General features: G+C 34.5%; 1 protein-coding gene across 1 annotated transcript in view; it reads left to right on the forward strand.

Annotated features, from left to right (window-relative positions):
- Positions 1 to 12,834, forward strand: part of PPP1R21 (protein phosphatase 1 regulatory subunit 21) — a 104,179-nt gene that overhangs the window by 30,788 nt on the left and 60,557 nt on the right. The window contains exons 5-11 of the mRNA XM_044663301.1: positions 1,640 to 1,804; positions 1,967 to 2,025; positions 3,502 to 3,596; positions 3,872 to 3,924; positions 6,190 to 6,339; positions 9,109 to 9,210; positions 9,299 to 9,387. Of these exons, the coding sequence (XP_044519236.1) occupies positions 1,640 to 1,804; positions 1,967 to 2,025; positions 3,502 to 3,596; positions 3,872 to 3,924; positions 6,190 to 6,339; positions 9,109 to 9,210; positions 9,299 to 9,387 (713 nt within the window). The remainder of the gene's footprint in view (positions 1 to 1,639; positions 1,805 to 1,966; positions 2,026 to 3,501; positions 3,597 to 3,871; positions 3,925 to 6,189; positions 6,340 to 9,108; positions 9,211 to 9,298; positions 9,388 to 12,834) is intronic.

Raw genomic sequence — 12,834 nt, forward strand, 5'->3', positions numbered from 1 at the left:
GGTTTTCTCTGGATGTGAATAGCATTCTTTCTCATAAGTCTCTCAGAATTGTCCTGGATCATTTCATTGCTGCTAGTAGAGAAGTCCATTACATTCAATTGTTCTTCAGTGTATCTGCTTCTGTGTATAATGTTCTACTGGTTCTGCTCCTTTCACTCTGCATCAGTTCCTGGAGATTGTTTCAGTTCACATGGAATTTCTCCAGTTCATTATTCCTTTGTGCACAATAGTATTCCATCACCAACAGTTACCACAATTTGTTCAGCCATTGCCCAATCGAAGGGTATCCCCTCATTTTTCAATTTTTTGCCACCACAAAGAGCATGCTATAAATATTTCTGTATAAGATTTTTTCCTTATTATCTCTTTGGGATGTAAACCCAGCAGTGAATACCAACTTGTTTTGATGATAATTGTATTATAATTTTTGATCTGTTAGTTATTGGTTCCTTTCCCATATTTTTCATTATTTCTTTTGAGATTCTTGACACTTTGTTCCTCCAAATGAATTTCATTATTTTTCCCAGTTCTGTAAAGTAATTCTTTGATAGTTGTATCAGCATGACACTAAAATAGTACAATAATTTAATTATTGTCATTTGTATTATGTTGGCCTGTCCTGTCCATGAGCAGTTGATTTTCAGTTATTTGTGTCTACTTTTATTTTTGTAAATATTTTGTAGTTGTATTCAGATAATTCCCGAGTGTGGTTTCTTTCTGAAATCTTATGGCATTTTTCCTTTAATGTGGGAATTTTGGATTGGCCATGACATTCCTAGAACATTTCCTTTTGGGGAATTTTTCCTAGGGGATGATTGATGGATTTTTTTCTGTCTTCATTTTGCCCTCTGGTTCTGATAGACTTGGACAATTTTTGTTTGTGATTTCTTGAATTGAAGTTAAGACTTTCAAAAAAAAAGTATCTGAAAAGAAGTCCAGTGGTTCTTAAATTATCTCAATTTGTTTCCTAGGTCAGTTTTTGCTCTTAGATATCTCACGTTTTTCCTACTTTTTCAATTCTTTGCTTTCGTTTTAATATTTCTTTCTCTCTTATGGAATCATTTTAGTTCTTGTTTTACCTATTTTATCTTTAAAGATATTGCTTACTTAGGCAGATTTTACCATTTTTCTTGGAGGTGGTTAGTTATTTCCTCCAAGCCTCTTTATTTCATTATCTCTTAATTTCTCCTAGGTATTTATGTAATCCTTGTGGACGATCCCATTTTTCTTTGAGTATTACAGTTGTTTCAGAGTTATTATTCTCTTCTTTGGGGGGGGGGTCTTTAGATCCACAACAATTCTTTTATGCTTGTTGGTGTCTTTGAGGCAGCTGATGGTACAGTGCACCTGGAATCAAGTCCTAGACTGGGCCCAGTCAAGACCAACAGTTGGAATCTGGCCTCAGACACTAGCAAGTCTAATGTGTCTATTTGAACTTGCAAATGACTTTTGCCAGAGTAAGGGGGAAGACCTCAGACCTTTTGAGAATAGTTTTTTAAGTTTTATTTGTGTTTGTGCTTGGCATAGAGCAGAGTAGAAAGTTATACCATATAGCCAATGGGATTCCCTGGTTTCTAGAAATCTAGGGAGAGGGGAGAAAGATATTCTTGTTTTTAGAATAATGGCTCGCTCTTCTCAGTTTTTTGAAGCTGATGAACAACATAAACACATGGAGGCACAACTAAGAAGTAGACTGGAGACACTGGAGACAGAAGCAGCACAGCACCAAGCAGTCATAGATGGTTTAACACGGAAATACATGGAAACCATAGAAAAACTACAAAATGACAAGGCCAAATTAGAAGTAAGCTTCTCCATTTGTTAAAAATGTTTAAACAAGAGTCAAGTCCTCATTGTGTGTGCTTTGAAAAACAGGATGTTTTTAAGATAAGAATCTTGTCTGAAACACCTCTCATTCTTTTATTTATGAAATGGGGGTTTCTGGCTTTTCTTTTTTCAAATTCAGGTAAAGTCACAAACACTAGAAAAGGAGGCCAAGGATTGCCGACTTCGAACAGAAGAATGGTACGTTTAAGGGTATTGACTGTCACAAATGTAAATTTCAAAGAACATTAAAGTAGGAATTCAGAGTTGTTTTCTCCTATCTTGACTTTGCTACTAACTAGCTATGTGACCTCGGACATGTCATTTAATGTTTCTGTGCTTCATGTTCCTCATCTGTAAAAATGAAGAGCTTGAATTAGATTGTAACTTCTAATAAATCTATCATTTTAAAATCATAGAATTTTTTTCATGTAGTCTGTATCTTAGTGTCTGACTTTAGGCTCTATAGTTTGTGGTTTGTGTTCATGGTTTCAGAATTTTAGAGGCATAGCACCATTAGTTGCACTGTAAGAATTAGATTATTTCCTCTTTAAAAAAAAAATTTTTTTTAACCCTTAACTTCTGTGTATTGGCTCCTAGGTGGAAGAGAGTGGTAAGGGTGGGCAGTGGGGGTCAAGTGACTTGCCCAGGGTCACACAGCTGGGAAGTGTCTGAGGCCAGATTTGAACCTAGGACCTCCCGTCTCTAGGCCTGACTCTCAATCCACTGAGCTTACCCAGCTGCCCCATTTCCTCTTTTAAATGACTAGAATCAGAAGTGTCTTGTAGATGGCCTTTGAAATTAAGTCACAGTACCAAATCCTGGCTATACTTTAAATTTCTTTAAAATGTGCTTTTAATGAAATAACAGCTTATGATCATTTGGAAATATCTAAATATTTTAGTTTTATTACAATTGTAAAAAATAACTAAATACAAGATTTTAATTCAGTTAACATTTTCCATCTAGAGATAGTGTAGATGTTTATGCCGTATTGGTCTTTAGATTGTAAAAAAATAAAGTCAGCCACATTTTTTTCTTTTTGTTCATTTGACATTAAAGGGATCACATAAATGATTAAGCAAACCTGAGTTGGGTTTAAAACAAAACCAAATGAATAATTTTTTTTTCTGAGATCAGATTATGCAGTATCCCTTTATTTCCTTTTTACTTTAACAGAATATTTATACCATAGGGAGAAAATTTATGATTTTGAAAGCAAACATGAATTTGTCTTAAGTTTGGAGAAATAAATTGAATGATGAATGAGCTATAACAATAACCTTTTTTTAAACTTTTTTTTTTTTTCTGTTTTAGTAACAACTCTAAGACAGAGGGGAAGAGCTAGGCAAATAGGGTTAAATGACTTCTCCAAGGTCACATAGCTAAGAAGTATTTGAGGCCAGATTAGTACCCAGGTTCTCCTGACTTCTGGTCTGGCTCTCTGTCCACTATGTCACCTAGCTGCCAATCATGGAAACCTTTTCCCTTTTCTTAAAGTCTTTCACTAAGAGTCTAGCATCCTTATGTGACTTAAGTATTTTTCTGGTCTTTTATTCATCCAAAATCCAACAGCTCTTCATGCTTTATTCCAAATCTTAAGGTATGGTTATGCAGTTGTTCTATGAAAATATGCGTTTAGAGTTTGATTCATAATCTCATTTTTTTTTATTGCAGTCAACTTCAGTTAAGTAGCCTTCATGAAGATTTGTCAAGTAGATTAGAAGAATCCTTGTCTATCATCAATGAAAAAGTACCTTTTAATGACACAAGTATGTATCATATAGTTTTCCAAATTTATTCTTGGGGAATGTCTGGCTTAATAGTTATATTCTATATTGTCAGAAGACTAATTGTGGCCATTTTTTGTTCTTTCTTTGCTTGTTTGTGTCCAAAGGTCTAATTTAGATCAACAGGTAGATTTTGGCAGCATTAAATTCTCTTGTATTGTAGAACTGTCATTATTTTAGGTTTAGGCTATTTCTCTGCTGTTTTATGTAAAATGGATATCTCATATGCTGTATTTTTAACTCTTCTTGTCTTCCAGGATTTAGTCAGTATAATGCTCTGAATGTTCCTCTACACAACAGAAGACATCAGGTAAAATATAAACTAAATTTTTTCTTTTTCAGTGCTTCCCTTTTTTATTTTTATTCATTTAAAAAACCCTTACCTTCTGTCTTAGAATCAATACTCTGTAATGGTTCCAAGGCAGGGGGTTAAGTGACTTGCCTAGAATCACATAGCTAGGAAGGCCAGATTTGAATCCATCTTTAGGCCTGGCTCTCAGTCCACTGAACCACCTACTTGCCCCTACTCTTTTTAAAAAGACCAAAGAATTAGTTCAGTGATAGAGAACCTTTTAGAGATGGAGTGGCAGGCCCCATCCCCACACTAAATACTATGTCCAAGTCCCCTCCACCACTGAGAGTGTGTGTGTGAGGGACTGCTTCTCCCCCTTACTTCACCCAAGGGAGGGAGAAAGCACTCCCATTGGACTGTTGGGCAGAGGGGCAGGTGATGTAGTCAGGCTTGGGGAGAGGGAGAGATGAGGGGCCCAAGTACTCTGCTCCCCTCTTGTTAAGTGGGCTATGATCCCCTCAAACCTTTTTTTCCCTACAGGGAAAAAAAGCAAAAAAGCCCTACCTTATTGGAAAACCCCTTATTTATAGGAAAATATCACCCTGACATTCACCCCATTGAGAATCCAGCCTTCCTGAAGTGGGTATCCTCCAAATTAACCTTTTTAGCAAATGTTCAAGTGTTGAAGTCAGGTTTTAATATGGATGCAGGGCTGAGATTGTGTGATTTTTTTTTTTTTAGGTTTTAAAGATAATTATATATTTTATTGTAATTTTCTTACATTATAAAAATGACTACCAGAGAACCAGGCACATAAAAAGGCTTCTACATTGACAACTCTGAGAGGACACTATCAAAGCACAAGATTCACTGATTCATAGCATTTATCTTTCATCTAATTAACAAATATTTGAGTGACTACAATGTGCAAGGCACTGTAGGAAACACAAAAATGACAAGATAGTTGTACATCTTCACACTAAGTGGCATCATATGCAAACATTTATTAAAACTATTAACAACAAAGTACAGAGAATAGAGAAAAACAATTACGGTAGATATCCATTATAAAAAGAGACATTATTACTTAAGTTTCACAAAACAAATATAATTTATAAAGAACATAGCAGCATCCCACCACATCAGCATTATTCAGTTTTTTATAACGAATACAAGTGTATCTGACATACAACAGCTATGCTCCTGAAACAGAATCACCTTTTAAATACACTATAGATCACTAAAGAAATTCTTTTGTAAGTTCCTTGGTGGAAGAGTGGTAAGGGTAGGCAATAGGGGTCAAGTGACTTGCCCAGGGTCACACAGCTGGGACGTGTCTGAGGCCATATTGTGTTTTCCAGAGCTTCTGGCCTACTTGTTTTCCCTCAGGCAGGCACCCCTTTGAATGCAAATTGAACAGGCTGGTAAGAAGTGAGAAGAAGAATGCAAATTAAAGCAGCCCAAGTTTGCTAGTGAAAGAAACTGGAGAAGGGAGCTGAAGAGCCTAGCCTCAGTCATAAAACTTAATTCTACATCACTAGTTTTGAATATTTTTAAAGTACAACTCAAAAGACACATTCCCAAATCCCCAAAATACTTTGAATAGTAAAGACACTAGTTGTTTCTATCTCACTCTGGTCAGGTAATTAAGAGGCCTTTGTATTCTGAATGGGGTGGGGGTAAGGGGGGAGACCCTGAAATGTTCTATCTGGCTGGTACATTATTCCTAGTCTGACAAATGCAATGAAACTTTGAAAGAGTTGCCTTAGAAACAGACTGAGAGATGAGCATTTCCTTTCCTTTGGCCCCCTCTTTAAAAAGTTTGCCCATCACCGAACCAGAACGTTTGACTTGTTTTTACTTCTGGTATATCTCTTCTGAGATTTGTACTCTTGTTGCTGATAGCTATCAGAAGGCCCATTAAAATTTTTTTTTTTTTTTTACTATCTTGCATGAAATAATAAAGTCTATAGTTCTTAAAGCATACTATTGTTTAGGTAAATAGAACATCTAATGGGTTAACATAACATGTTAAACATAGTAAGCTGTATTACAAATTTCAATTAAGGGAAAAGGATGTGTTTGTCAATTTTTCATATTACTCTAATTAGGCATAAATATTATCAGTAGAGTGGGAGACTTCAGTCTAAATTAAGGAATTAATTATTTAGAAATGTTAAGATTGTTTTAAAAGCGGAAACAGCTTTAAGAATATTATGAAATGGAAGTTTGGTAGTTGCATCATTATGCTCCAATTTTAACTATGTTTTTGTAATTTTAAAGCTAAAGATGCGAGATATTGCTGGGCAAGCCTTGGCTTTTATTCAGGATCTTGTGACAGCTCTTCTGAACTTTCATACCTACACAGAACAAAGAGTCCAGATTTTCCCTGTTGATTCTGCCATTGATACTATATCACCATTAAATCAGAAGGTAAATTTGACTCTACTTTTTTTAGCTTCATCTGAACAAGAAATTTTATTCTTCAAACCCTTTTAATCAATAGATATTTAGTACTTGTTATGAATGATTCAGTTTAATCGACATTTGTTAAATGCCTTCTATGTGTAAGGTATGGTGCTAGGTGCTGAGGGGAGTAGGAGGAGCCTTAACCCTCCAAACCTTACATTCTACTTGGACAAGAAGCCATAAACCTGTCAAATTAAATAACACAAGGATTAAGTAACAGCAATGTAAGAAATGTCACAAGGTAGTTCATGTTTAATTGTTAAAGAATAGTATGAAAAATTGCTATGAATTTGACTAAAGGAAATCATTGGATGGGAGCAGTTGGCAGAGGTTTTAGTGTATTTTAATTTCATTATAAGCCAGTAGTGGGATATATAGGGGGCCTGAGAAAGCGAGTATGATTTTTGGCTGTCTTAAGAGACATCTAAGGGACAACTAAGTAGCAGAACGGATTGAGAGCCAGGCCCAGAGATGGGAGGTTCTGGGTTCAAATGTGGCCACACACTTCCTAGCTGTGTGACTAGGGAAATCACTTAACTCCATTTGCCAAGCTCATGCTGGTCTTCTGTCTTGGAACCAATACATAGTATTGATTCTTAGATTGAAGGTAAGGGTTAAAAAGAAAATACCTAGTAACCCATCTTCAGTTGTGAGTGAAATATTTTAGGAAGACCGCTGATAAGCTAGTCTCTTTAGAGGAAGGTGACTAGGATAATGAAATTAATGCCATATAAGGCCTTATTGGAGGAACTAGTAGCCTGGAGAAAACAGCCTTAGAGAAGATGTGATTGCTATTTTAAAATATTTGAAGAACTTTGGAAGAGAGACTAGACCTGTCCTGGTTGGCCCCAGGGGACAGAACTAGGAGCAGTGAGTGAGAGCTGTAAAGAGGGAGTTTTGGCTTTATATAAAGAAAGATTTCCCAGAGGTATGCAAAAGGTATGGTAGAGTGGGCTACCTCAGGAGTAATAGGCTCAGAAGAATTATGAAAAAGCTTTGTATTATAATACCTGTATTCCTCACAAGATTTTACTTTTAGGCATAGACAGTGTGGCCTGAGAGCATTGTAGAATCTTAGAATTGGGAAAGGCCTCAGAAGCCATCTCAGCCAGTCCTTATGTAAATGAGTCCACATTTGGCACACCATCAAGGGATAATCCATGCTTCATTTGCTTGAAGATCTTCATTGACCAGAGAGTCCACTAAACTACAAGGCAGCCCATTCCACTTTTGAAAAGCTCAAAATTTTTAGGAAGTTTTTCCTAATAGCTAGCCTAATTTGCCTCCTTATAACGTCTTTCCAAGTGCTCTAATGACTAATGACAATTTTCAATAGTAGCAGCAATAATAATGTTAATAGGATATAGTTTATCTGAACCTGTTTGTTGACTTGTAGTCATCAAATGGAAGTTAAATGTTTTCCCTATCCTTCTTATCTTGGTAATTAACTGTCTCATAGATTTTTTGTTTTGTTATTTCTAGTTTAAAAGTTATTCTAGTCAGCAGGAAAAATGGAAGCAAAAGAAGAAACCAGAAGTTCTTTTCTCATGTATCTACTATCTTATCCCTACCTGCTCAACACCATCTCTTTTGTTCTGTTCATTTCCTCAATATAACTTTTAAAATATCTCTCAATCCTTTTGATTGTTATTTGTTCTCTTTCAAATCCCAGACCATTCTTACTGGATTGTGTGATATTTTTTATTCTTTTTTGTAGTTCTCGCTTCTTTTAAAATATTAAAATACAAAATCTAAATTGGTTTATGAATTCTCAGTATACCAACATTAATCTCTTCACTTCTGTAATCACAGATGTAGTCAAAACGAAAGGTACAACATAAAAAAATGCCTGATGTTATAGAGGCAAGTATGGTGGAGTATAGAGTGGGCCAGCCTCAGTAGTGGGGGCTCTTCACTCTGACTCTATCTTCCCCTTTGTAAAGTGGGGATAATAATACTTCCACTGGGATGTAGGGAGGAAATGCCTGTAAGGTTTACAAAGTGCTTTTGAATTTACATTGTTATTTTAAAGATATTTTCTCTGCCAGATGTCAAAATGATGAAATTGTGGACAATATTTGAATTTCCAGAATGGAGTGGAAATGATAGACAGCTTGTAATGAAGACTACTGAATGTAGTCATTTGTTATAGTTTTTAATTAAGAGGGAGATATACTGATACATTGACTCACTGGCATATTGATTAATTGTTTACCTAACTTCCCCTCCTGCCCTTTCCTTTTATGTTTTTCATTTTTATGTGGTACCTGTAAGGAAAGAGTGGAGGTCTGTTTTGGGACCCAATTTGCAGTGAATCTCTACTTTCCTAGAATCTTGGGAGTTAAAAGGAATGTGAGTTGGTAACCAATCTCCCAACTAATCTTTCCTTGGAGCAGAAAACGTCTCAGTAAAACCTTAACCTTTGTACCTTACAAATAAAAGATATAGAAGCTTCCTTTGGTGCCTTTCTCACTGTTGCCCATCCTTGCCTTGAATAGAAGGTGAAAGTTGGGGGATTTTGCAATTAGAGGAGACTTGGGGTGTGAGTGGGGGTGTATGCAGGATATAGCACTTCTCATCTTAAAACATGGATTTCCCTTCAAGGATATTTATTCATGGCAAAATTTTTCTTAAAGAATTTGTTATACAGCCCAGGAAACTCACTCATGAACTTGTTGACATTTGTTCTTTTCAGTAACTTAACTCCTGGGCCTTTCTGTTTGTTTTCTGCAGTTTTCACAGTACCTTCATGAAAATGCATCCTATGTTCGCCCTCTTGAGGAAGGAATGCTTCGCTTGTTTGAGAGCATTACTGAGGATACTGTGACAGTCCTGGTAATTTACTTCCATTTATTATTTCGGGGAAATGGGAGCTCATTGTGAAAATAAAGCTATTGACCTGATGATTATTTTTCTTTTCTAGGAGACAACTGTACAATTGAAAACTTTTTCAGAGCATTTAACCTGCTATGTATCTTTTCTTAGGAAGATTCTTCCTTATCAGTTAAAAAGGTACTTTTCCCTTGAGGTCAGTTAACTCTGTGAATTGCCTATTGTAGCCTGATCTCTTCAGAATATCATTAAAATAGAAAATGTTCATCTTGTGTCATATCTGAACTTGGTTGATCTACTCCAGGTTTGAATTTTTATTGAAAAAAAAGAAGTGCTTTATATTTCATGAGGTCTTTCCTCACAAACAACTCTGAAATATTTAGTTCAAACATTCCCATTTTACATAGGAGGAAATTTAAGTCTTGAGGAGTAACTTGCCAAGGGCAAGGATTTGAAGTTAGGTTATTCTCCAGATAAACTTAAATTTCTGAGTAAACTTGGTACAAAGATACATAGAAAAAAAATTTTAAACACTATAATTATTATTCTTAAATAATGCATTTATGAAAACTGGTTAGTTTCTCTTTACTACTTTCTGGTGTTTTGGTACATTATTATATTGATATAGCCATATTAAGCCAAGTCTTTATATTATTACATGTAAAACTTACATGTAAATATTCTTTGTAAATCCCTGTTTTAAAATTTGAATTTATAAACAGATATTTTGGGTATAATTTTGATAAATTAGTAAACTAGTAATAATTTTAAAATAGTAATTCCTTAGATTTACATTTAGTGCTCTTTTCTAGAACATTTAAGGCATTAGAGAATTTGCATAATTTAAAAAATATTTTGATATTCTTTCCTAATATTTCTTTGAAATGATATCACTTTTATAGTTTATTTTTTAATAATGACAAATTAATTTATATTAATCTATTCAAATCTTTATAGAATGTCTTCCTTTAGTGGCTTTAAATATTCAATTAAAAAATTTCTGGGCAAGAGTGGAAAAATAATATGAATAACAGGAAATTTACTTGTCCTGGCTTCTAACTAAAACTTGAAAGATGAAAATCTGACTTGGCACACTTTCCCTTTTTACTACAAATCATAATTCTTCTTTAATATTGTCTTTGGCCTTAACCTTTAAGGAGAAGAGAGGGGAGGGGAAGACTGAAATAAAATGGAAACTTTGTCTTTATACTAACATTAATAAAGCTAATGCTTTATTGAACTCTTTTTTTTTTCACATGTGAAAATAGCAAGTATTTTTGTCTTCCTTAGTGCCAACACTATGGCTTATGTCAAAAATTGTTGAGAATTCCATTTTGCCTAGCTCTTCTCCTCACCTTAAGATATTTAAGTGTTGTCATTGAATTGCCAAAAAATAAGGCTGGAGCATTGTAGAAATGGAATAATGGTTCACATACTACAAATTACAATTTAGAAAATAATTAAACATGGCTCTCCTTATGCTTTAGTGAGAAAATATAGCTGATTTTAGTTACAGGTCTTTAGCTTTGTATTATTTGTGATAGAAATAGTAAATTTTAGGTATAAATATTTTCCCCTAATATCTGTTTAAAAAAAATAAATAAAAAGTAAGGGCGAGGTTACTCTTTAATTCTTTTGTTAAAATAATTTCTTGTGAATGACTCTTGAGTCTTGGAATTATTATAACAAGATAATTTGGAAAATAGGAAATTGTGATTTAAAATAAATGTTTCATTTTTCCTCCCCAAAATTAAGTGTTATTGAGGTATAATTATCTAACATTTGAACTAAGAACTTGCATAATTTTTTATGAAATGAGCAATTTCAAACCCTAGTGTTTAGCTAATACTCAAGTTGTATTTTGGCACAAACCATTTGTTTATTCAGTGGTAAATTCTCATTGCACGGATTTGGGTTAAATAATGCCAGTGCTTTCAAATATATTTCTGAACTTCAGGTTTTAGTCAGGATTTTCTCTGTTTGTGATTAATATTTAAGAGGTGCTGGAGGCAAATAATAGCTTAACAGTGTAAGGGTAAGTGGTAGAGAGATATTTTTTCTTCCTTCTGTGCTTTAGGCTAGTGTTTCCAGAGGAGAATATCTATAAGGTTTAATATTAGGCTAGATTACCTCTTCCCATTTCCTTAAGAAGAAGGAAAATTAGAAGAACTTTTGAAAGAAAAAAGTGAGATATATGAATGTTAAGTCAAAAGAGGAAGTTGGCCTAACAGTAGCAGTAGTAAGTAGTTCTTCTTGTTTGTGACAATAGTGACAAAGTGCATGACTTTTGCCATTCTATCCTCCAAAAGAGAGCTACAGTAGTTGCCAGTCATGAAGTATAAGAAAAGGTAACAATGAGATTTTACTAGTTAGACCCCTAAAAACATATGCAGACAATTCTCACTTTATTTAAATTTGCATTACACAAATTTGACTTTATGTAAGAAATTCTGAAAGAAATCTGCATTCTAAAAAATACCTATACTAACTTTACTGTACAGTACTGTGCCTCTCTCTCTCTGTTCTTCTCCCTTGTAGTACCCTGGCCTCTCCCGCCCCATTCTCTACCTCCACATACCAAAAAAAGCCTAAAAATAAAAACCTAGGTGAGGGCTTGCCTTGAGACTACAAGAAGGGGACCTTTACCTTAATCTACTTCACCCCTACCCTCACCCCACTTGTGTTGGGCTTCACATCTGTACAACCAGTATTTTAGAGACAATCTTATAGAAGTCAAGGATTTAAATAATTACACATGAGATAAAGATATAACACTAATTTGAAGTAAACATTAAAAATTTAAAGACTTTTTTCTTCAAACAAAAGAAAAACCAACTTTATGAGAAAACTCCAGGAACTTTTAAAGTTATCTGTCAGTATACAAATGTTAATTTATAACCAACTTTACTTCTGTAAAAAGAATGCTTTGTTTAGCTAGATATAAACTATATAAACATTGTGTGTATTATTTCACAAGAGATACAAAAAAAATATCCCAGTATAAAAACATACCTCGGTTGATTTCAAAGCATATCAAGCTACAAAAGTAAATTACTGTTTTTGGATCAGCTCCTTATTTCACTAAGAGGAATGTTGGCTTTTTCTCTGACTTGCTGACTAGGGTTATTCAGGAGCTGGGAGTCTAGAATGGCTATCCTCTTGACTAACTTGCTAATTATAAAATAAAATGAAAGCTTGAGCCTTACACATTTCTTCCAGTGTGCCCTTATTAAGTTTGAAATCACTACATTGTTACTGAGAATCCTCCTTCAGCATCGTAACTGTATGTAGTTGTATGTGTCTTGAGCCAAACTTTTTCCTGATGCTTGCCTACTACAGACAAATCATAGATAAAATAGTCTGGTCTGAGGGACTTTAATGACTCTGCTGGTAGGACTCCATGTTTAGATTTTCATTAAAACTAACACATACTCCTATTTTTTGAGATTACTCGTTTACAGTTCAGTCTAAGACTCTGAGATAGCTAGTACACCTTACGCTACTTCTGGGTTTCTGTAAGCATAACTGGTTTTTGAAGAAAATTTCATGCTCTTTGTATTATCATTCACATATAAGTTTTTCCTTCTAAAGCTTCAGTTCTATGAACTTGACCAGCATTAAAGTAAC

The sequence above is a fragment of the Gracilinanus agilis genome, chromosome 2 (assembly GCF_016433145.1).
Source record: "Gracilinanus agilis isolate LMUSP501 chromosome 2, AgileGrace, whole genome shotgun sequence".
NCBI lineage: Eukaryota > Metazoa > Chordata > Mammalia > Didelphimorphia > Didelphidae > Gracilinanus > Gracilinanus agilis.